This window comes from Bidens hawaiensis, unplaced genomic scaffold, assembly GCF_021521415.1.
Source record: "Bidens hawaiensis isolate Kalapana, Puna unplaced genomic scaffold, B.hawaiensis_p1.1 tig00005061_1, whole genome shotgun sequence".
NCBI lineage: Eukaryota > Viridiplantae > Streptophyta > Magnoliopsida > Asterales > Asteraceae > Bidens > Bidens hawaiensis.
Window position 1 is genome coordinate 1,450,167 of NW_027491322.1, and position 26,103 is coordinate 1,476,269.

General features: G+C 34.2%; 2 protein-coding genes and 2 pseudogenes across 3 annotated transcripts; 3 read left to right on the plus strand and 1 right to left on the minus strand.

Moving 5' to 3' along the window:
- The first annotated feature begins 2,529 nt into the window (after positions 1 to 2,529).
- LOC143628822 (O-fucosyltransferase 27-like) lies at positions 2,530 to 7,021 on the plus strand. Its single transcript, XM_077098303.1, has 10 exons — positions 2,530 to 2,739; positions 3,526 to 3,610; positions 3,755 to 3,825; positions 3,906 to 3,994; positions 4,080 to 4,323; positions 4,426 to 4,538; positions 4,878 to 4,968; positions 5,055 to 5,183; positions 5,261 to 5,811; positions 6,542 to 7,021. The coding sequence occupies exons 1-10, from the start codon at positions 2,530 to 2,532 to the stop codon at positions 7,008 to 7,010; spliced, it is 2,052 nt and encodes a 683-aa protein (XP_076954418.1). The 3' UTR covers positions 7,011 to 7,021.
- Positions 7,022 to 7,817: 796 nt separating this feature from the next.
- On the minus strand, positions 7,818 to 9,288 carry LOC143628775 (F-box/kelch-repeat protein At5g15710 pseudogene; annotated as a pseudogene).
- A 3,705-nt stretch (positions 9,289 to 12,993) lies between these two features.
- LOC143628704 (WPP domain-interacting tail-anchored protein 1-like) lies at positions 12,994 to 15,241 on the plus strand. Its single transcript, XM_077098212.1, has 2 exons — positions 12,994 to 13,587; positions 14,568 to 15,241. Exons 1-2 carry the CDS (start codon positions 13,023 to 13,025, stop codon positions 15,239 to 15,241), a joined length of 1,239 nt encoding a protein of 412 aa, XP_076954327.1. The 5' UTR covers positions 12,994 to 13,022.
- A 2,569-nt stretch (positions 15,242 to 17,810) lies between these two features.
- Positions 17,811 to 20,884, plus strand: LOC143628776 (WPP domain-interacting tail-anchored protein 1-like; annotated as a pseudogene). Its single transcript, XR_013152818.1, has 3 exons — positions 17,811 to 19,368; positions 20,458 to 20,609; positions 20,684 to 20,884. The product of XR_013152818.1 is annotated as a WPP domain-interacting tail-anchored protein 1-like (transcript).
- The last annotated feature ends 5,219 nt before the right edge of the window (positions 20,885 to 26,103 follow it).

Here is a 26,103-nt window from a genome sequence, read left to right on the forward strand (position 1 = left end):
TAGTTAGATTTTCATATATGAAGTTTGTTAGCCTAAACGAGTATATTATTTATATGAATAGAAATATGATAAGTTTTACATAATCAATATATAATTACTTGAGGACTATTATTATATGTATATGATAAAAGTAACTAATATTATATTATCTTATAGATAAAGTTATAAATACATATAAGAGAATATGTATATGTGTATGAATAAATAACTATAAATACTTAATAAATTAATATTAGACGAGTTTAGCCCTAGGCAGGTTTGAGGTTAAAAAGTTATCAATGATTTGAGCTCGAGCTTCTTTAAATAAACTGAGAAGAAGCCAAGATTAAATATATATAAACTCAAACTCAATTCTAAGTTAACAAAATTGTTTTTTTTAACTCAATATTCAAATCATCTTTAGGCCCAAAAAGGTTAAGTAGCACAGAGTATGCAAAATAAAATAATTATTATGTCACATATAGTAAGTTAAATTCGTTAAAAGTATGATGTCACCCCATAATTTCAAACTTTAATTGCCATAAAAGAGAAAGTTAATATATTTATAGGAAAAAAAGGTTTCTTATATATATAATTAAAAAAAGGTTAAAAGAATTACTTTATTTGAAAATATGAAATAAACAATTCAAGTAAACTAAAAAAACAAAAGAACTTTTATTCTAAGAGTAAATTACAAATGTATCTTTGCAGCCTTGCTTATTCAAAAAATAATTATTTTTACCTTTAATTATCATTTATGCACCAATCTCCCTAATGTGAGGTTTGAACATAAATCTAATCTCCCCGAAAACAATGTTATTTTATGTTCCTTCAATGTCTCTCATTTTAATCATAGTCTTGAGCTTATACTATTTTTAAAACTAAATTTATAAGATCTATTAACACATCTAAACTCATACAGAATTCAGCAGTAGAAAACTCAAACTTTTGTGAGGAGACCAAATACCTCAACTTCATTGGTCTATTTGTCTCTTACTTTGTTTTCGTGTTTTAGACACATTAGCTTCCGTACTTTAGGAGTTAGGACCATTTGCTGTTAACCCTATTCCGGTTGGCTTATTCACCTATTTGCAGACTTTGGGACCGCTTTACATATGAAAACTTGAAATCAAGGTTTGCTACTATAATATTTTGACCTCTAGTTGGAAAAAATTTAAAAGGGTCATATGACTTGTATAAAAGTTAGGATCGTACGACGGCAGGCACAAAAACAGTCATACGACTCGTATGGAGGGTGTGCAAATAATGGGCTAGCGTGTAGGTATAGTAGGACCTCTTATAACGAGCAGGGTGTGTTAATCGTCAGGTTGGCAAGTTAAAGGGTTGTTGGCTGAAATGCTCAACCCGGACCCGACCCATATTATTATACACGTGAAAGATTTCAGCCATAATCCGCACACACATAAATTCGAGTCGACCTAAACATGACTCATTTAACCCATTTGCTAAAAATAAATATTTTTTTAAAATAAAATAAATGCAATTTAGAGTCATATACTAAGTATAGTACATGAGTAACATGAATATATTTTTAAATGAATTTTAAAAACCTTGAAAATTGGTAGAAAAATGAAAAATAGAAATAGAATTTTAAAAGTTTTAAAATACTTACCCAGGTTAACGGGCCAACCCTTATTTATATGTGTCAATCCGAACCTGACTCATTTTATAAACAAGTCATGTTAGGCTTAACCTATCGTGTTAATAATCGCCGCTCTTAAAGAAGGACCAAATCTACAAACAACCATAAAAACATGGACAAACAATGTAACTTCCAAATAACAACATTAATAATTATACACATATATAATTCAAAACTTTGGTGCCGCTATGCTCCTATTGGGCCAAGTGGCGGCACCAAAGTGGTTAATTATTTTGTTTTTTTTTTTTTTTTAAATTTGATAATTAAACGGTTAATCGTCTTAACTCTAGAGTCACCGATGAAACGTTTAGGATTGACAACTTTAGGTTTTTACCGACGCTCGGGTTTACTGGCCTTTTTGTTTACTTCTGGTATCGTAATGAACGCAATCAAAATCGACCGGATTCGTGTCGACTCACCGTCGCAACGCCCGAGGACACTTAGGTTTTAACAACGCCCGAGTTTTACCAACTCATTGTTGCAGCGCCCAATACCGACAACACTTGGGTTTTATCAACCGAACAAATGACGTTTTTTATATTTTTAATATTTTGTATGTTTATCAACCGAACCCACAATAATGCACAACTACAGCGTGACATAAACATATTCGATCTATCCAGCCCGTTTGCGCCGGGTAAAAAAACTAGTTAATAATAATATAATATATATTATTCTTAAAAGAACATGGACCAAGATTCACGCGCCGCCATCAAGAAGTAGGATACAACTTATATACTACTACTACTAATAATAATAATAATCTCTGTCAAGCAACCAAGCATGTCTTACTGCCACCATCCAACTCACCCTCAACTCCTCCACCATTATTCTAGAGAGAGAAACACTCTGTGTTTGTGTGTGTGAGAGAGAAACAAACACCAAACATGAAAGGTGAAACTGGTGGTGGAAAGATGGTAATCAAGTCCAAACTCAAGTGGGTGGGCTTAGTTGGACTTGTACTCTCTGCTTTATCACTTTTCACTCACTTTCTTCTTGCTAGATATTCATACACTGATGACCTCATCACTGAGTATCAAGGCATTACTATCTTCTCTTGGAGGCCTGTTTTCCAGAATGCAGATCTTACCCCCAATGTAATCTTGATTATGACCCACTTCCAAGATCTTTTTTTTTTATACAAGTTTTGTGTCTTTTGTGGTTGATTTTGTGGTTTTGATGAATCTTGAATAAGGGGTTGCTGATTTTGGTAAAAAAGATTGGATTTTTAGTGTTTATGGAGGTCAATTTTGTGGTTTTGATGAATCTTGGTTTTAAGGGTTTATTGATTTTGGTAAAAAGATAGGATTTTTAGTGTTTATGGAAGTCAATTTCATGTCTTTTGTAGTCAATTTTTGTGTTGTTGATGAATCTTGATTTAAGGGTTTACTGATTTTGGTAAAAAAATTGGATTTTTAGTGTTTATGGAGGTTAATTTTGTGGTTTTGATGAATCTTGGTTAAGGGTTTATTGATTTTGGTAAAAAGATTGGATTTTTAGTGTTTATGGAAGTCAATTTCATGTCTTTTGCAGTCAAATTTGTGTTTTTAATGAATCTTGAATAAGGGCTTGTTGATTTTGGTAAAAAAGATTGGATTTTTAGTGTTTTCGGAAGTCTATTTTGCGGTTTTGATGAATCTTGATTAAGGGTTTACTGATTTTGGTAAAAAAAGATTGGATTTTAGTGTTCATGAAATTCTAATTTTCATGCCTTTTGCAGTCAATTTTGTGTTTTTGATGAACCCTGAATAAGGATTTACTGATTTTGGTAAAAAAGATTGGATTTTTAGTGTTAATGGAAGACAATGTTTGCATTTTTAAACATGAGCTTTTGATGTTTGTAGAGGGAATGCTGTTGATTTTGTGATTTGATTGTTGTGCAGAGTAAATTGTACAGAAGACTTTGGGGACCTGTGAGGCGTCTTGAATCTTTGCAGCCTCATGCTAAACCTAGACAACATTACGCAGGTTTGTTTATTTCGTATCTGAATTTTGTTTGGTTTGACTGTTTTTTTTGTGTGACAAATGGTTTAAGAATGTGAGGATGATCATAGCTTGGACTTATAAATATGTGATAGTTATTAACTTATTATAATTCTGTTCCTTTATCAGTTCCGGTTTCAGAGTCGGATCGATTTATTTTTGTACGGATACGTGGAGGCTTTCACGAGATTAGGAGTTCGGTGAGTATATTTTCCAAACCATCAAATTCAACACAATGTACATCTTTTTGTGTATTTGATTATATGAGGTCCTTTTGTAGATATGTGACGCGGTTGTTATCGCTCGGCTCCTCAACGCTACACTCGTGGTTCCCGAAATTCAGTCAACCACTAGCAGCAAGGGAATCAGGTTCATTATATGTTTAAAATGATTAATTATTTTCAAAATGGGTGTTTTTGAAAATACTGAAACTCAGGTTAATATGTTTTTACAGTGCTCAGTTTAAGAGTTTTGCGTATCTTTACAACGAGGATCAGTTCCTGACAGCATTAGCAAATGATATCACAGTAGTAAAAACCCTCCCGAAAACGCTCAAAGGAGCTAGAAGGAAGAAAGAAATCCCTTCGTTTAAAGTTGTCAACTCACAATCTCCATATTATTATTTACATCATGTTCTCCCTGTTTTAAAACGGCACTCGGTGGTTGAGCTTGTTGTGTCTGATGGTGGATGCTTGCAGGTAATGGCTTTACTCTAATTTTATGTATAAATTTCTTCACATTTACAATAAAAGATTGAATTTAATATTAACATTTTTGCGATCGTGGTGTATATTCTATAGGCGATACTTCCTCCAGATCTTGAGGAATATCAACGGCTGAGATGTCGCGTTGCGTTTCATGCTTTAAGTTTTCGTCAGGAGGTCCAAGAATTGGCAACCAAGATTTTATATAGGTCAGTTTTCGAGTACTAATATTTATGGGCTGTACTGTATATGGCTGGTGGGTCAAACATAATACGAACCTGAAAAATGTGTCAGAGACGTGAACCTGAATACGACACAAATATTCGCAGGTTGACATGAACACGACCCATTTAACTCCATTTTTAATACTTTTGCATATTAATTCTCTAAAACTACAACCAAAAAATGCAATTGTATATAATAAAGTTATGTTTAACTTATAAATCTTCTCTTCTATTTATCTTTCAATTTTTGGCTTAAAATAATAATAATAATAATAATAATAATAATAATAATAATAATAATAATAATAAAGTTATGGACTTTAGGTTAAGGGCTCCAGGAAGACCATTTATAGCATACGACCCCGGGATGACAAGAGATGCTTTAGCATATCATGGTTGTGCTGAGCTCTTCCAGGTACGCGATAATTAAATATTTGATTATTATTTCTCTTAAAAAAAGAATTTACACTTTATAATTCATTATTATGTGTCAATATGCAGGATGTGCATACCGAACTTATTCAGCACAGACGGTTATGGATGCTTAAACGCGGAATCGTCAAGGGCAATCTTACTGTTGACTCAAATACGCAACGCCTTAACGGTTCTTGTCCACTTATGCCAGAAGAGGTAATTGACTAATTGTTTGACTTCATAAGTAAAAAGGTTGACTTTCTTTGACTCATGAGTGACACTTTTGTTTGTAGATCGGTATCATCCTTCGTGCATACGGGTATTCATGGGACACGGTAATCTACATATCGGGAGGAGAAGTGTTCGGTGGTCAAAAGAAACTAATCCCATTTCACGCAATTTTCGAAAACGTTGTCGACCGGACATCGCTCACAACACCTTGGGAACTAAACAAGATATACGGGCGTGAAGCAAATCTCGTTGACAAATACCCGAAAACCCCACCTTCGGCTGAGAAAGAAGTAAAAAAAGATTCATGGAAGATGTCAGGTCAACGCCCGCGGCCACTGCCGCCACCTCCCGCCAGGCCAAAGTCGTATAACATTGAAGGGTGGTGGGGTTGGGTAGCAGAGAGTGATAACGAGCCCGAGAGTACTGTGATTGAGTTGAGGACTAATGCTCATAAGTTGCTTTGGGAAGCAATTGATTACATGGTGTGTGTTGAAGCTGATGTGTTTGTTCCCGGTTTTGACCGCGATGGTAAAGGAAGACCGAGTTTTGCAAGTTTGGTTATGGGCCATCGGTTGTATCAGTCGGCTACCGCCAAATCGTTCATGCCCGACAGGTAATTAATAATTATTTCAAATACAGTCTAATAGGGTTACTTACGGGGCAGGTTATTCTACAAAGGGGAACAAAATGAGAAGGATGAGAATGATTTGTGACAAAAAACCCCCCCTAAAAAATGATAAAAAATTAATAAAAAAAATCATAACTCAAAATTTTAAAAAATTAAAAAAAGTAAAAAAAACAAGAATGTTTCCGCCGTCTTTCTCGTTCTCAAAAAAAAAAAGAGAGACAATGTTGAGGTAAAAAGATCATTGTGTCTTTTTATTTTACCATTGTATTTTTTTGTTTATTTTCGTCATTAATTGTCTTTTTTTCTTGACATTGTGTCTTTTTTACTTGATATTTACTCAATATTGTGTTATATTTTGCAATTTATTGTGTCTTTTTTTTATTTATCGTTGTGTTTTTTTTTTATTTTTGTCATTGTGTCTTTTTTCTCAACATCATGTCTTTTTCTTGTTTTTTTTTGAACTTGAAAGGCGGGGGGAAACATTTTAGTTTTTCTAACTTTTTCATTTTTTTAATTTATATTGAGTTATGATTCTTTTTTTTTTTGTGGCTAAAAATCCGTCTCACACTTACCATTTTTATCTCCTTTTGCATTTTAACTTTTCCCTAGGGTTACATCGGTTCGCTATATATAAAGAATAATATTACATTTGAATACCTTCCAGATACAATAATTATATAACTAGTCTAATAATATTTTATCTGCTTTCAAACAGGAAAGAGATTGCAAAACAAATGGATGAGATAAGTGACCATTTATACGAATTCAACCGGACCTGGATCAAATCCGTGCGGAATCACTTAAGTAAAAGCCTGGTCGATGGATTAACCGAAGAATTAAAAGCTTCAAAACTAATATCTTTTCTTTCTTTCCCGGTTCCCGAATGTGCGTGCTTGAGATCCAAGAAAGCTTCCCATTCCCAACTGCCCGAAGCTCTTAAAGTCGCGCCTTCTTGCCCTGCTTGGATGGGTAAAGATGTAATTTCACGTACCGCAGACAAAGATAATAAAGACGAAGATGATCTTGATGAGGATGATGATGATGGTTTTGCGCCTTTTAGTTTGTTTTTCAGGCAAAGTGGCGGTTCGAGTAACAGAAATGCTGCGAATAATGGCGGTGAGATGATGAGTAGTAAAGAAGAGACTCAGATGGAAGATCAAGAAGAAATGGAGGGTGGTGATTGACTGATTAATAGAAGTTAATGAGACCCTTTAGTGGTAGTCTAACTTTAGTTAATTTGTAATCTTGTACAGTTTGAAGTTGGAATATGTTTTAGTTTGTAAGCACGGTTTGACTTTTAAAGTCAAACCAACTGTCTTCCAATTTTATAATCTGTATGAATTTTTTAAACTCTTGTATAATATTATAAATTTATAATTCAATTCTCATTGCCTACATAAACATTCATTCTCAACAAATGACATGAAAAAAGTAGGGGTGTTACTTGGGTTTTAGGTTATTCGGGTTTTTTTTTTCGGTTATAGAAAATTTACCTGTTTACCAACCTAATAAGATCCGGTTAATTGGTTTCAGGTTATGAGTTTATTTGGTGAGTCGGGATAATCGGTATTCACGTTTTTAGGTACAAGCTGTAATGCATACTTTACAATATGATCTTTTAAATTGTATTTAACCAAACCTTTTGTAGTCGCTCAAACAACCGGCATCACTTTCTAGCACATTAGAAAGAAAAACATAATATCATATTTACGACAAAATCAAAAACATACAGGAGGAAACTAGACTTTTCGGTTGATCATGTACGTGCACATATAAATTATAATTACCTTTCATTATGTAAATTTGGGCTAATCGGGTAACACGGTTAAACTTCTTTTTTTTTTAACCCAATTACCGAACCAAATACTACCTTAGGGTTTCAGGTTCCATCTTAATCGGTCCGGGTTGTTCGGTTTCGGGTACATTCGGGTCAGGTTAGGTGTTATTTGGGTTCTGTGTCCGTGTTCAGGTAAAAACGACACCCTTAATATAAAGAACCCAAACAATAAACTGTATTAACAAATTTCAAAAAGTATACAACAATTTTTAATGGAAAATTTGATCTCAAAAGTGCAGAACACAAAACTAGCCATGCAGCCATGACTATGCTGGAGTCATACAGAGCCTTCGGTTCAAACCAATGAACCAAAACTGCCAACTCAGTATATCGAAGCATCAAACCGCGGCTCATAAAAACAGACCTGACTGTTATACGTCTGCAACGCACAGCCCGCAATCCAAGACCACGCCTTTTTATCAACATCAAAGATCAAACCTTTTCCTTGATTCCACGACGTAAAACAGATCAAATTGTCTTGACCAAAACACTCGAATCTCTCGGCTGATAACCTCAACAGAGCTCTAAAGTACCTTGGCGGCATTCGACTTACTTCAATCCAAATCACTTTCTCATTATCCAACTCCCAAATTCTCATACTTTGCAGAGTACTATAAAGCCCGATTCTTCCAACCAAAAACAACCGCTTTTGTGTCCCCGCAACCAAATACCCGTCCAACAAAGATCTTGGAAACTTTGCAGGTATATGTTCCCAGTACCCTGCATCCAACTGATACATCATCAAACCGAGCGGTGAAATCGTTTCCATGTACAGTTTCGAGTCACAAAACGCCATCTTTGACGAGCAAAGATTGACAGCTGGCATCGTCTGGTGAACTGACCAACTGTCAAGCTTTGAATCATACACCTCAGTCGGTAGTGACTTATCACCGTAAATATCACTAGCTGCAATAACCTTAAAAGACCGTGTCTTTCTATCAACAACCATGATCAACTGCCTCTGCTGGTTATAATGCATATTCGGCAACGTTCTCCAGCTTTGCGTGAGCGGATTACATATCAATGTTCTGAAAGTCAAACCGTCAAGACCCGAGAAGCACACAAGCCCCCCCGAAGATCCAACCAGCCAAAACGCCCATTGAGGCAAAAAACTAAACGGAATCTTATACCATTGCTTCAACGGCAAGCTAAAAACTGAGCACTGCGGCGTCTGCGAATTCTTCCAAAACGTAATGAGACACGGCCCGTGCGACGGGACCTGCGAATGAAACTTCAGAAACCCATTATCCTGCAATATCGAATTCCACCGTTTACAAACCGAACGCAGACGAAATATCATGAAAGGCGGAATCCTAGCTAATATCTCACTCAACAAATCTTCCGGTAACATCGCCCATATATTATCCTCCATATGAACAACGTTATCAGTATGCGAAGCTTTCGCAAATGTAGCAATCATTTCCTCATCCAAACCTCTCGGTTTCGTCTTGATCACTTTCTGTCTCGACGGACTAACGTTCCTAAACCCGAGCCCCCGCGTAATCGAGCTCGGACTCGGGGATCGAGAACTACTTCCCCCAAAATAACTCAACTGTCTCCCCTCATCATGTTCTCCTAACCCTAACACCATATATTTTTTATAATCTCAATGTCGCAATTACGATTCAAAACGATTACGATAAAGTGACAGATAAACCGGCAACAAGCTTCGCCGCAAACCCAACCGATCCTACCAAAAACAAATCTTTGGGTCTTATAAACCCAATAAAATACTACACGCAACCCGCCGAACCCAATTCAAAAACTCAACAACCCTAAACCTAATACCATAATTTTCAATTAACAATAAATAATATCACAAAAACACAAATTGACAGCCGATGCTTCAAATTAGCATGTTCCGAAACACCAATCTGGTGAAATCTTGGGAAATCATTGGCGTATAAAGATCTAATTGGATTGTGACGAACAAACCCTAGGTTTTCAAGAAGCGAAATTGGGATCGAATTGAAGAGGAAATGAAGGAGGAAATGATGGGTATCATGTTAAAGATGAAAGGTGTTACCTTTATGGTGAAAGCTATAAGCTTTGTGATGAAATGGTCGTCTGGTTATGAGAGGCCTAGGGTTTGTTCTGTGAATTTGATAATTGGGTTTTGTCTCTAGTGATGGAGGACTTGTTATGTATATTTTATTATTATTATTATTGATTGTTTTATTGGTGAGTGTTACTCGACAAGATTCAAAACATGAGTTGCGTATAAGGAACTTTTTTAAACCATCGATAAAATCAATATTTATTATTATCGCTAAACAGTTGCTCGTGAGATGCAGCGTGAAACACATACATTGTTAATAATATAACAAGTTTATAGGCGTTCGTTGTTTAATTTGAAACCGTATAATTGTTCAAACCAGTCATTGGTTTGATTTCACGGTTGATTTTTTCCTTAACTTTTGGCTGATCGTTTTCAATTTTCAAAGGTTCGGTTTTGGTTTTCGACGACAAAAGGCCGTTACTATGGTTCGGTCTCGGTTTAATTTAAAAACCATCAAAACTAGACTGCAAACGTCTCTACGTAAAATGTTATTTTTTTAACTAAAATAACTATAACAATATCATACTCAAATTAAAGATAAAAATACGCTCGTTTTATGGTGAGGTTTCTTTAAAAAAATATTAACGCATGAAAACGTTAACATTGTTTAAAAATCATTGGGGAGGTTGGATTAAAAGAGAAAATAAAAAATCACATATGAGTGAAAGATCAAGAATTATAGTTGTATCTAGGGACTAATGTTGTAACTATTATTTAATAATTGAAGTTAACCATATTTGATTTTTTTTATTGGACAAGTTTATCCTTATCCTAGATGTATTGAAGGTTATACCAAGTGCTAATTAATTTGTAAACCTCTTAAAAAGAGATGTCTTGATTTATCCATGCCTCGTTTATTACATATACAATATAGATTATTATCAAAGGGGTTTTAAATTTACACTCGTGGTTGGTTTGTAACGTTTGGGTTAACTACCAGAGTCGCCATTGAAAGTCATTAAGAATTTTTGTACCAATGATGAGTAAAAATAGTTAAATACGGTCTCATAGGTTTAAATTTTTTTTACTTGGGTTTAAATTATGTAAATAACTTATAACATGGTCTTAAATGTGCCAACTTCTTTTTTCTTTTTAATTGTGCTTAGGAGGTTTTCATGTAGTTAGGTCTTACATCGAAACAGAAGGCAAGCAGGCAACAAGCTGCGCCGCTACCCCTTTTTGAATTGTGCTTAAATTTGTGCTATGAATGCTAGTTCTCTTTAAATTGATAGATTTTGTTTTCAAAGTATATATCCATATAGAACTTTTTCTGGCCTCCCTATAAGATCGGGTATGGGATCGTCGCCCACCCAGCCACCTTGCCCCTTCTAAGGCTAGCCATGCCAATTACTTATGTGAGTTTGACATTAGGAAATCCATAACATTTGGAGTTAGGAAGTCAAATGCATTAAAATCAAAAGTGATAAACATGTGTTGATTCTCTAAACACGCTTTCCTATGTTAAGCAGCTTTGCTTGTTTCCATCTTCAGCACATCCTCACATCCTGTCCTGCAAACTGTCCCTAAGTCCAACACGATGAGACATTTCTTTAACGTCCGCACAAACATGTTTCCCCCTTACCATCCAAACATAAAAATATCTGCTGCCTGTGGACTAGTCCCAGTGATTTTATACTATCAATCCTTTTGAAAATAATGAAGTAATTATTATATAATATAATTAACAAGGTTGGTGCCGCAAAGCCCCAATTGGGCCACTTTGCGGCACCCTATTGGTAGATTTTTTGTTTTTGTTTTGTTTTAGTTTCGGCCGTAATGAACATAATGAAAACCTACCAAATGTGAATTTTATTTTTGTTCTTTTTTTATTATTTCGTTTTAGTTACGGTACTGTGCCGAACATGTCGGAAACCGACCGAATTCGCATAGACTCGCCACGTTTTGTTTTAGTTCCAATATCGTAATGAAAACCGGCAGAACGCTGATTTTATGTTTTTTTTTTAGTTTCGGTACCGTAACGAACATGACAAAAACTGACTGAATTCGCGTAGACTCAACCGCCTCAACGCCAGGATCGATAACGGCCAGGTTTTACAAATGATCGAGTTTTACTGACCGACGCCACACCATTGGTCTACCACAATTTTTATAAATTTTTGTTTTATTTTTGTCTTAGTTGCGATATAATAACTTAAGTAACTGAAACGATTGAAATCGCGTTGACTTACTGTATCAACGCTTGTGTTTTACCGACCGTTGCGCGGGAATAACACTAGTTGGTAAATAATATTCTTGCATTACAACAACACAAAGCTAAAGTCTCTTTATGCAACTTTTTAAAAAAGAAGGTCATTCTTATAAATATTATAACAGAAATTAACCGTTCCTTGCCTTTGGCTATGAACACCAAAGGATTCAAATGAATATTATTTGTCATCCCAAAAAAAAACAATCTTGCATTCCATAATCCAATAAATCTCCAATTTAGGTATCTCAATTCTTCATTCATTTCACAAATGCATGTTATATATTATGTTCTAACTCAGATGATGTGTTATATATTATGTTACCGAATTCACGATGCATTTGAACATATAAAACACGAAAAACATAAACTCCGATTTAAATTTCATCCGTATCGTTTTAATCATGCTTGTTTTCATCATTTCGTTTCGATAATTTGATATTGTTAAGATACTCGAGACCGGCTCGTTAAAAACTTGAATCTTGAGGCTCATTTAATAAAATAAACAAGTTCGAGCACGAAACGATATTTTAGTTAAATAATTTTTGTTTAATATGTTTACATTATAAATTTTATTATATATAAAATTTTGATCTTGATTGTTGTTTCATGTTTATGTTTTGTGATTGAAGCAAATTCTTTTAGGTTTTTGGTTATGAGCCGAGCCGGGCCTATTCGAGCCCAAGCTTGAGCCTTGTGTTTATTAAATTTTACCATTTTTGAACTTCTATGCATTAATTTTGCGCATCACAGTCGAGCTCGAGCCGAGCCTTGGCTTGTTTAAGGTACTACACGAGCTCGCGAGCCGAGCTTAGGCTCGTTTAAGGTTTTTCACAAAATAAATAAAAATAATAAAAAAATGTATATAAATTAATTGATAAATAATAAACAAGCCGAGCTCGAAACGGGTCGATCCCGAGCTCTTATAAGTCAAAACGAGCTGACCTCAAGCTCAGGCTCGGCTCGATAACACCATTTTTATTATTTAGAGTAAACTGTTATTTTCGTCCCTATGGTTTGGTCACTTTCGCTATTTTTACTAAAGTTACAAGTTTACATTTTTCAGGTGTTGAATTGATCATTTACAGCTCAAGATGGATACGCACTTCGGTTACGAGCCATCTTCAGCTGCTGCATCGGTCTACTCGTGTAGACCAGAATCCGAGTTCTTTAAAACCATATCCAGAAGAACTTCATCAGTTGCAGACACATTTCAAGAACTAGAAAGTGTTGGAGAAGTCGTTACAAGGTACGAGCTCGATATGGCATGCGTTTGCGAGAAGTTAGCCAACTTGAACTTACTCTTGATGCATATGGAAACCATAGAGGGTGGATTCGAGGCCTTTGTATCTGATACGAATCCGAATTTGAGTGACTTGGAAGTCAAAGCACTGGAGTTTGACTTTTTGTCTGGTTTTCTGAACTCTGAAGTGCAAGTGTTGGAAACTCACATATCTGATGTTTTGACAGATAAAAATAATATGCAGGAGTTTATATCTTCAAGCAAATTGTTGGGTGATACTTCAGTGGAACAAGAAGATATGCTGCGCGATTCAGAAAAATCGTTGCAGCATTCTATGGATCAACTGTTGGAGTTGAAAGCACGGGCTGCGATGTTTGAGAAGAACGTTTCGAAGTTTTATGGAGTAGAAACGGCCGGTAAGATCTTCATTGTACATTCTTTATGTGCATTCTTTGGTTACTAATTAAAGTACGTTGATTATAAAAAACCAGCATACTTTCTTTATTTTCTTAATAAAGTCCCTTAATAATTTTTTGCACATAAAAAATTAAAAACCAATGTTTATTTTTTCATAAAAGTCCTTTTTTTTACACATTAAAGTCACAACACATGTTAAATTTGAAAAAAAAAAATCTTTTTTTTTTAATACTACGTGAGGAAAGATTTCTTTCCCATAAAAGACCTTTAACATTTTTTTACACATCAAAGTCCCAGTGCTTTTTTACTTATTAATACTACGTGAGGAAAGAATCTTTTCCATAAAAGCAGTTCAACAATTTTTACACATTAAAGTCCCAGCACATGTTAATTTTAAAGAAAAATATGATTTTTTACATATTAATACTGTGTGAGGAAAGAATCTTTTCCATAAAAGTCGTTCAACATTTTTTACACATTAAAGTCCCAGCACATGTTAAATTTCAAGAAAAATCCGATTTTTTTACTTATTAATAAAAAGTAAAAATCATATAATTATTTGTATGAATTTAAATTTATTAAAAAGTTATATACTAATGGTTTTTATCGTTATTATAATGTAATTTGTCAAATAATGTTTCGTAATTTCATCCAATCATAAATAAGAGATAGATATATATATTTTTTCCAATTTTAACACGTTAAGAGACTTTTATGATAAAAAAATACAGAAAGTATGCTGGTTTTTTATGTGGAAAATATTGTTAAAGGACTTTTACGATAATAAATATTGTTAAAGGACTTTTACGATAAACGAGAGAAAATTTTTATTTATTTTTTATAATAATAAATGTTTTCATAATAAAATATAATGTTTACATCAAGACAAAAGGCAAACGGGAAATATACTCGATTTTTTACGGTATTTACCCAAAGAAAGGTTGATACTTGATTTTTTTTTTTTTTGTTAATTTTTCAGTTAAAGACAGTGATACTGAGGCCACAGTCACCAATGATCTTCCTGAACTGAAAGACAAGATGAACTTGCATACTATGGAACACCAAAGACATATTCTAAGGATGCTTGAAAAATCTTTAGAAAGAGAAATCGAGTTTGAGAAGCAAGTGTCCGAGTCAACTCAAATCGAAGAAGCTTTGACTTTGAGGCTGCATGCTTCAGAACAAGAAGTTATTTTAGCCGAAGAAGAAACCGCAGTCACATTGGAAAAGTTATACGAAGCGGATCACTCATCCGAGATCTTAACAGCAGTCACAAAAGACTTATTGAGTAAGGTGAACATGCTGCAGTCCAATGTGAAAAAACCGGGCCTTGAAACTCAAGAAACTGGTTGGAAAGCGAATATGGACGATCATAAAACGGTCATAGATTTGAAAGACCGAATTGTTGAAGCCGAACGTAGGGCTGAGAGTGCTGAAGCTAAAGTTAGGATGCTAACGCAGACGAGTAACGACCTCAGAACGTCATCTGAGAAAGTGGTTGTACTTGAGAAAAAACTTAAAGATGCGAAAACTAAGTTAAAGAATAACAGATCACGGACTCCCAGTTTAGAAAACATCGAATCGGTGGTGGTGATGATGGTGAATGTGACGGGCATGGTGGATGATTATTATGCAATTCCCAGATTTCTTTGAAAAAGTTTTAGTTTCAACTTTAAAGACATGTATATATGAAATTATGAATGTAATGATTCTAAAGGTTCACAGTTTCTTGAAACTTAGGCAGATTTTTCAAGATTAGTAGGCTGATTTCATCTGTTTTTGAGCCTTTTAAAGCAAGAATATGTGATACATTTGTGTTTGTGGTATTCAAATAAAGAATGTTGTTGTATCATGTATGAATTTGTTAGATATGAAATGCTACACATTATAGAAAGGGAAAAATGAACAATATGTCCATTTGACCAATCAAACTAAACAAAATGTCTATTTGATCAGTTTTTGACTTTTTTCTCATAATGTGCATCCTCAATCTTGTTGACTGGCACACTTTTTAAACTTTACTCGATGCTCTGCCACGCGTAGTTTAAAAAAAACTTGTTGGACCTGACGGGATTTTTTGTTGTCCGACAAGATGTATCTCGTTTTCTGATGTGATTTTTTTTTGGCTTCCTGCAAGATTTTCGGACAAGAGGCAAAATTTGGTTGGCTAAAAATCCCGTCAAGTAACGACAAATCTAGTCTACCTGCTCACTTTTTGGCGTTTGACGAGGTGCATCTCGTTTTTAGATGTGAGTTTTTTTGGCTTCCAGCAAGATTTTCGGACAAGGGGCAAACTCTGGTTGGTTATAAATTCCATCAGGTAATGACAAATCTAGTCGACCTGCTCACTTTTTAATCTTACTCAACGGGATTTTCAACCAACAAGATTTTGCCACACGTCATAAAACTTAGTTTAAAAAAAATCGTCGGAGCTGACGTGATTTTTTAGGCGTCCAACGAGATTTTTTTGGCTTATCTTGTCTCCTGTCGTGATTAGTTTGGCTTCAAACGAGATATTTTGGCTTTGGACGGCAAGTGGCAAAATCTGGCTGGTTAAAAATTCTGTCTTCGGAAAAGGGGCAAAATCTGGTTGGTTAAAAATCCCGTCAAGTAATGACAAATCTAGTAGACCTGCTCACTTTTTAATCTAAGTCAACGGGATTTTCAATCAGCAAGATTTTGCCACACGTCATAAAGCTTAGTTTTAAAAAAAATTGTCGGAGCTGACGTGATTTTTTGGCTTTATCTTGTCTTCCATCGTGATTATTTTGGCTTTGGACAACAGTGGGCAAAATCTAGCCGGTTAAAAATCCCGTAGATTAAATTTAAAAGTATGCAGGTCGATAAGATTGAGAACAAACATTATGAGAAAAAGCTGGTACCTCTGATAATAATAATAATAATAATAATAATAATAATAATAATAATAATAATAATAATAGTAAAGTCTGCAAATAGTGGTGGTTTTACTGTTTTAGCTTTTAACAAATACATCACTCATCACAAACACTGGATGATTTGATAACAGATCGTTCTTCATCAATCGATTAAACTCTCTTCTGGTATGTAATCAATATCACGAATATCAGTTTTCCGTTTACAGTTTCGATGTGTTCTGTTAGGTTTCACGATAATTAGGGCTCGTTTGATCGTTATATGTTGTTATGTTATGTTTGTTAAGTTAGGGTTTCGTAACTGTTGTTAGGTGATTGTACACAGAGTTTATGATGCGCATTCGTATGCTTCAGTCCGTCAAATTTAGGGATGAGATCGGTACCGCACCGAAAAGTGTACCGAAAATGAGTAAAACCGCATATGGATTCATGTACAGGTACCCGTGCCGGTACCGGTACCATTGAAAATATCAAAAACCGATTGGTACCGATACCGAAAACATGAAAAAAACGTATATCAATACCAGTACTGGTACCGGTTCGGTTGGTCAGCACTGGTACGGGCACTGGTACTGGTATTCGGCATAGTTACCAAAGGTAAATAATACTATTCTTTATATAAATATATAAACAAAAGCTATTATATAACATGTAATATCATCTAATTAGTATCAAAAGTTCAAAAGTATTAGTGTAGACAAATAGTTTTCCTCGGGTAAAAGTAGAAATTTGGCTGGAATTTAGAGAATTTGGCCGGAAACTCTCTTGAATCTGGGAATCTCTCCGGAATCTGCGCCTGAACCACCACCTGGAGAATTAAAGCGAAGTGTGTTGTCTCGCTTCGAAATTGTGCCTAGCTGCAACAGGCAGTTGCTTTTAACAACTATGGTATTGTAAGCGTATAAGAACATACACGCCGTATATGTTATATGGCGTGTAACTTACACGCCGTATAACATACACTGTGTGTATGTATGGGGTATATATATGGTTTGCTTGTTTCTTGTATGTAATTTTTCATTCTGAGATAATAGAAATTTCCTTCCCTGTTTCATTTCTTCTTCTCTTTCTGTGTCATCATTCTTAAACGATTACAGGTATTCGCCTATTCGATAAAAAATGCTCACCCCTACTGTAAATGTTTCTATAGTTGTTTCACTTTGTAAACCTATTACTTTAGAGATCTAAAATTGATTTGTAGTTAAGAAGTTAACACAGTTAGTATACCCTTTTAGGATGAAGTTTAATGTGGTTAACAACATTTATGACCTGAATATTATGAAGTTGAGAAACAGTTTTGATTGAAACTAATTACGGTAAATAAGATGAATGTACAGAGGTGCATATGTTTGGTAACTGACTTCTGATGTATCTGCAGATATTGAGTAAAGAGACCAGTTCATAAGTTTTCAGGTTCTTGATTGAACTTGCTACTGGACCGTTAAGATGGATGCTGCCACCAGTTACAATGCACCTTTCGCTCCATTATCTCTTCATTCTGGTGGGTCAGAATCAGACGTCAACAAAAGTAGCATATCTGTAAAGACTTCTCGAGACTCAGAAAGCACCGGAGAGATCATAACAAGATTTGAACTGGATATATCATATGTCTGTGAGAAGCTGACCAACTTGAACTTACTGGCGATGCATGTGGAAGCGAAGGAAAGTGACTTTGAAGCCTTTGAATAATCTGAAATGGATCCTGATTGAGTCATCAAGATAGTAGAATATGACCTTTTATCTGGTTTTTTGCATTCAGAGCTGAGAATATTAGAGACACACGTGTCTGATCTTCAGAAAGAGAAAGATAATGTAAGGGAATTTTTATCTTTGAGAAATGTTGAGATGGAAGAAATGTTGTTTGATTCGGAAAAATCATTGGAGCAATCAATGGAGCAGGTTTCAGAAATAAAAATGCGATCTGCTAACTTTGAGAAAAACCTGAAAAGATTGTCTGGAGACAACGACTGTACCGAGGTGTTGAACAGCAATGATGTTGTGGAACTTGAGAAGATGAAAATGAGAACTGTGGAACATCAAAGTCATGTTTTAATGATGCTCGGAAAGTCTTTGGAGAGAGAAATGGATTTGGAGAAAAGGGCGAGTGAGTTGACTCAAATTGAAGAAACTTTGATGATGAGGGTACGTTTGTTAGAAGAAGATGTAGGTTATTCTGAAGAGGAAGCTGAAACAACCTTACTAAAGTTTTATGAAACAGACCATGCGTCTGTACTGCTAATGGAAACCTCAAAAGAACTAATAACCAAAATCAAGATGTTACAGTTCAATCTCAAAGGTTCAATTCAGCGAGAAGTGTTATTGAAAAACGAGCTAATAAAACTCAATGAACGCGTTACAGAACAGAAAGAATCATCAAAAGGGATAGTGGAAATGGAAAACACGATTAAAGATTTGAGACTGCAAATTACTGAAGCAGAGAACAAAGCTGTGAATTATGAAAACAAGTGTCGAGAACTCAAGGACGCAAGTGAAAAAGTGGTTTCACTTGAACAGGAGCTGTGTGATGTTAGAGTTAAACTGCAACACGCAGAAGCGTGTTGTGAAGCTAACGAGGAGGAAAAAAGCATGTTTCATTCTACAATTAAAGATATGGGTAATGTAATTGATGATTTGAAGAAAAAAGTTGCACAAGCTGAAATGCAGACCGATAATATGGAGGACAGGTGCATTCAGTTATCAGAGGCAAATGCTGACTTAAAAAAAGAACTTAAGTTTGTTAAGGGAAAAGCTAAAAGCTTGGAAACATCTTTGCATCAAATGGAGGAAGCAAAGATTGCGTCTGCTAAGGACATAAATCTTTGTAGCAAGTTTATAACCGATCTGGTTATGCAGATGAAACTTGAAAGAGAGCGTCTTCAGAAGCAGGTTCTATTATAATAAAATAAAATAAAATAAAATAGATATATAGGGTTAGGTTATAATAGGAAGTATAGTTTTTGTAGGAAGGATAGGAAGTAATCTTGTCCATTGATTTTGAACATGGAGGGTTGAGATTAGATTAAGGGGAAATCAAGTGTGAACATAAGGAGAAGGGTATAAAAGGAATAACACATTTGTTGACTTTCTCTCTCCACATGCAAGGCACATGCCAAATTCCCCCATCATTTTTAAACGTCCATAACTTTTTTTATGACGTTTTTATTGAAAAATAAATTCACCATAATAACGAGTGTCTTTTTATCTTTTATATGAGTACCATATTGTAATAGAAAATTTATAAAAAAAATTGGGTTTTTTACGAAGTGTGTTCTACCAAAATTGTGTTTTACAAAATTGTGTTATACAATAGTATTTTTCATTGTGTTTTTTTTTCATTGTGTTTTTTCCATTGTGTTTTTTGCATTGTGTCATACAATTGTGTTTTTTATTGTGTTTTTATCATTATGTTTTTTTTTTCATTGTGTTTTTTCCATTGTGTTTTTTGCATTGTGTCATACAATTGCGTTTTTTATTGTGTTTTTATCATTATGTTTTTTTTTTCATTGTGTTTTTTGTATTGTGTCATACAATTGTGTTTTTATCACTGTGTTTTTTTTCATAGTGTTTTTTTCCATTGTGTTTTTCATTGTGTTTTTTTCGGCGACGACCGTTTTCCGGTGACTTTTTTCGACGACTTTTCGGTGAATTTTTCAGAGATTTTTCCGGCGAAATTTCTCGGGGATTGTTTTCCGGTGAAATTTCCATAGACTTTTCCGGCGAGGTGGTGGCGGTGGGCGGTGGAGTGGTGGTGGTTGTAGGAGATGAGTGAAGATGTAAGTGGGTGTTATGTAAGTGGGTTTTTAAATTTAATGTAAGTGGGTTTTGAGATTAAAGTGTTAGACTAAAATACCCTCCTTATCCTTCTTAGAAAAATCAAACTTCTTATTTGAACCTAACCCTAGATATATAATATATTATTGAAAAACATAACTTTTTTAATTTTAAGTGACTTATTGATTTTCTGTATGCATGCAGATATCTTCCTTGAAACAAGAAAACAAAATCTTGGTAAATTGTTTAAAAATAAAGACGATAAAGATCCTGCTGGTGAAATTAGCCTTGGTGATGAAGCTAAAGCTAGCACCAATGACAAAGAAATCGAAGAAGCCTTATCAACTGATTTTGAGGTACCTTATATTCCGCGTTTTGTTAGTTACTTTGTTTGTTTGTTAATTCAATGCAGTAAAGCTTTAATTTTTAGGTAGAGAAGGCACGTGAGGAGACTGTAACTGAGGAGATTATAAGCGAGATTATAAGCGAGTCTACCGAGGCTGCAAGAGACATTGATGCGAGACAACTAAAGGCAAAAGACATCCTGTTAGTATTCCTCATTCTCATCATTCCACTAATCGGGGTACTTATATATCAAACTCAGGTCTAGTAAGACCGGTCAAATACTTAAAAAGACGATTGTTCATGTTCTGGATAAACTTGTCTGGTTGTTGAAAATTTTGTTGTACTTTTTCGCAAACCAGACGAGATGGGTCATGAGGCTCTATCTTGTCAAAAGAGATTTAAAGCACGAAAAATCTAATGCGGTTTGCAAATTTGATTGCTTGAGGTGCAAGATATCAAGCATATTGCTGGAAATTTTGTTGTATATGTAGGAAGGAAGGAGATGAAGATGTTTTTGGTAGAATGTTGTATTTCAAAACTTGTGTAATGTGAGGTTATCTTTAGTATAAAAAGTTTGTTTTTGTTAGTAACAATGGAGTAATCATGCTTCACCTAGATTGACTTGCATCTTTGTCCCTTTGACTAGATTAAGTTGTGTATTCGAGGTCGAATTGAGTCAAGTTGAGCTTGGATTGTTTTTTGGATATTTTCTTTTAAGGCCTGGACATATAAGGCTTGAACATTCGAATACTATAACCGACGACATATGACCGAACCGAAGCAAAAACTGATTAAAATTTTGGCTTTGGTTCGGTGTATTAGCCCTGCTTGCGGTGCGCACATATGATGTATATATGTGTGAACCCTCGGGTGGGCAAAAGTGAAATTGCACTAATTTTGACGTTATTTTACTAATCTCGTGAAAATAACGTTAAAAGTGACGGACGGTTAATCAGGCATCATGTAGTGGCGTTGATAGCCGAAAGACAAGGGTACATGCACCGATCAGCCGGTGTCCCGATGATTGAGTGCTATGTGCCTTATGTCCAAGGCTTGATGCAAAACTACTATCGAGCCGGGGGTCTCACTGGAAGCAGCCTCTCTATCCTTATGGGGTAGAGGTAAGGCTGTCTACATCTTACCCTCCTCAGACCCTACTATAGCTTTGCTATTGGTGGGATATACTGAGTACGATGATGATGATGATTTGGTTCGGTGTATTGAACCGTCCCGTGCACACCCCTACTAGTAGCTTTGGCCTATCATTCTATAATCGTACAATGATAACAATTACAAAGAAGGTCTAACTATATCATATCTTCTGACTACGGTAATGAAGTAGCGATAAACCTTAACGAATATATTCTCTCTAATACTCAGCATTCGGAGCAGGAGAGAATCGACCGCTCGGTCTGGAGCGGAAAACAATGAATATTTAGGCATAATAAGAACATACATTGTTTAAATAGAAACACATAAAACAATGACATATCTAAGGTTGTAGTGATGATGGCAAGAAGCATGAAATCCAGGCTATGGCGACACGGGTTACGATTTCAACGGCATGAGCTAAAGCTGTGGCAGCGAAACGGTGACATGGTGATAGGAACTATGAGTATGTAGTGGTAAGAACTACAACAGCCGCACAACTATTGCAAGAGAAGAATAAACAAACCGAATTTGTATATGTGTATGAGTGTCCCCGGAGCAGGACAAGAGAAATAAGAAAAGAAAGAAGTCGTCACACAAAAGGGATGATGAATGAAGATGACCAACATTTAATCAAAGAGTTAGCAGCATAAAAAGAGAGAAAAGACATGAAGAAAACTAATACTCTGATATTTTGCATTATTAATCAACTATTTATAATAGTATAATTTAAAACAAGTTATAAAGAAAATTTAATCATATCATATCTTCTATAAATAAAATAACAATAAACACTAATTAATATACTCTCTTTAATATCATTCACTAATCTGAAAGTTATTGCATAGGCATAGCCAAACCCATAGAAAAACAGTGGATCTTGATTTTATTTTATAGGCCAAACGTCTTTATTTCACAAAGATGATTCCGACATACGGATCAATTTTCTCCAGAATAAACTAAGCAAAAATGTGAATATAATAAATAAATAAATAAATGATTTTCATACACTTTAGCCCCTTTGCTTTCCAAACTGTCAATTTGCACCCCAATCTTCTTTACACTTCTGTCTCATCAAAATCAACTATTTTTTTTTTTCACCAAATCGGTTCTCTTTTTTCCTTGACAATAATTTCAAGTTTTAGGTGACCAACTTTTTTCTTTTTCTTTTTTTTCAATAATATTCTAGATAAACATTATTTAGCAATTGACATTCTAATCTAATGACATATGAGTGATAGTTAAAGCTTAAGATTATTGAAGTCTCAGATTCAATTTTGTACCATAATACCTCTCTCTCTCTCTCTCTCTCTCTCACTCGTATAAATAACTTTACTTTTTAAACGAACAGTCAGAAAAAAACTAAAGAAAAACAACAAATTGTAAATGTACCTTTCAAGAACTCTTAAACTTAAAACAAATTAATGGGCCAATCTATTTATTTTAAGAGCATTCCACACCTCTTATCTTATCTCAATTCCTATAAGTATATTAAAAACTAGCTTGAGACCCGTATACTACACGGGCAATTAATGAAAAAAATAATATTTAATTATTAAGCAAAATACAAAAAAATAATAATAATTATCATGCACGTTAAGAGACAACCATTGTACAATAGTGTTTAAAACAATCTAGATATTAATTTATTCAGTTATTTGCATCCTTTAAATTAGTATTTAATAATTATTAATTAACAAATAAATTGCAATGAAGGATTTTAGAGATTTAATTGATTTTAAATTGTGAGGATTAATATGGAAATAATAAGTGGCAAAACATTGTAAGTTTTTATTAGAGAGTATATACATATAGATTACAACATTTTCTTTCTACTTTTCAATTAAATAATTACATTTTTATATCTTTGTCTTTATTTTTTCTTTTTTCTTCAGTCACAACCACTTAAAAAGATATTAAAAAATTAATAAGTGAAACACTGCTTTTTTAAATATACAGACGATCAGTAAAATTTTCTCTCCCATTCACTCACTCGCAATCACACCATAAATTATAAAACCCACGCTCACAATATATAGCCGAAGAGTTGTGAATACTCTATGAGGTCATACTTCAATTGATCGTTTAATAGAGAGTTATATTAGTTGACACAAAACTTGATTATTTCGGTTTCGTATCAAGAATTGGCTTCTTAATTTATGGTTTAATAAAAAAAGTATGTGTTAAGCTTGCCCTATACGTACACTACATGTTGATAATAAAGGATTGGGTATATGTCAATTGTCAAAGCTTGGACCTTACAAATTTACCGTCATGTTACATGTTATTGTTTCTATTATAATATCTAACTTCCTCTTAGTTTATATTATTGTCCATATTTGTTTTCAAAACATATAAAAATGAGGATGATTGATGTGATTTTACATCCAAAAATACATTTTAGTGTTTCTTTATCAAGTCGAACACAAATTAGCAATGGACGCTCTACTCACTATAGGCTTGTAAACGAATTAAACGGGGTATGCTCGTATTCGTTCATTTAACTTTAACCAAACACAAACACGAACATATAATCGAACAAACTTTTTTGCCCATGTTCATTCTTTAAGAAAACGGGCATGTTTGTGTTCATTGAAGTTTGTTTGTTTAAAAACCTAAACGAACAACTCACGAACGTAAACAAGCATGCATAAGCAGACACAAACGAACATAAGTTAACATTAATGAATACAACTGAACAAGTCTAATACATCACATATCATCAAAAGGCACATCTAAATTTTGACTACAATTTATCTTTACCATTGATAATTTCACAAAATGATCCAATTACAATAGAGACACAGATAAACAGACAACAAGCTGCGCGGCAGCCCCCTTTTGAAATGGCAAATCCGATTTTACTGAAAACAAAGTTACAGTTCTTTGGCATCTAAATTAGTGGTTTTAAATTTATAAACCAACAAACATAAATAGGCATTCACGAGCATAACATATGTTTATGTTCGTTCATTTATTAAACAAACGAACAGTTCATGAGCGTTCAATTCGTTTACAGGCCTAACTCGTTGACCATATACGAATATGTTAAGTTGTTAAAACAAAAATAAACCAAAATATAAGGAGGTAAACCGAAACAAATTTCATAGATTAATTCGACGCAGCTTGTTGCTCGCTTGCCTTCTGTTTCGATGTAATCCAATAAACAATCAAATTTAAAACAAAACAAATGTTTGGGACCTGGCCATCATGATGACAAAAAAAAAAGATTAATTTAACTCACCAACCACCACCACCCAAGACACCAAAATTGATTAGTCTTGAATCTTGATTATTAAAGTTTTAAACTTTAAATACACTCCCACGTACCCTAATTCATGTGCTCTTGATTTCACTCTCAAATTTTGCAGATCATTATTATAAGGTACCCATTTCTCCTTTTAATCTTCTAATAATAATAATAATACTTATTGGGTCAATGAATTCATTGTTTTTGGATCTGTATATGCATTCATTTCTGTATAGATCACTAATTGTTATCAATTATTAAAATTTGCAATAAATCTTTATTTAATTTTAATTTAGTTGTTGTTGATTTGGATCTTGGGTTAATTTCAAGATTTATATCTTGTGATTGCATGTGGGTTTAGGATTTTACTTGATCAACTTGAGCTAGAATCCATAAAAGCTCGAAACCAGCCGAGCTTTTTCGAGCTTGAGCCTCAAATAAAGCTCATTTAGTAATCGAGCCCGAGCTAGAGCCTTCTGTACTATTAAGTTTTACATCTTTTGGAGTTCTATATATTAATTTTACACTGACGGCTCGTTTAGCGCTTTTCTCGAAAAACATAAAAAAATAATTAAAAACATATCTAAATTAGTTAATAGATAATAAACAAGCTGAGCTCGAGCTTTGAAAAAAGAGCACGAAGCAATCCAAGCTCGAGCTCTCGTAAGTCTAAGCGAGCCTCAGCTTGGCTCGTTTGCATTCCTATATTGAAACATATAATTACATTTTTTTGTTAAAATTGGTACTATTTGTGAGTTAGAGATAAAATATTTGTTAAACTAAAATGAAAGTGAAAAGTACAAATCTTTTGATACTGAAGGCATCCTGCAGATAACAGTATAAATGAGATACTAAAGATGTCTTACACGATTTTCGGGTTTGTGAAAATTACAAATATATTGATACTGAACATGATACGAACCAGAAATGAGCCCGAGCGCAGCACGAGTTTTCACGGGTTGATATGAGTACTTGACCCAAAATTTTATTTTTATATTATTTTTGCATTTTAATACTCTAATATTACAACTTTACAACAAATATATATAAAATAATCACATTTAAACTATAACTTGATACTCATTTTTCCTTCAAATTTTGTCATA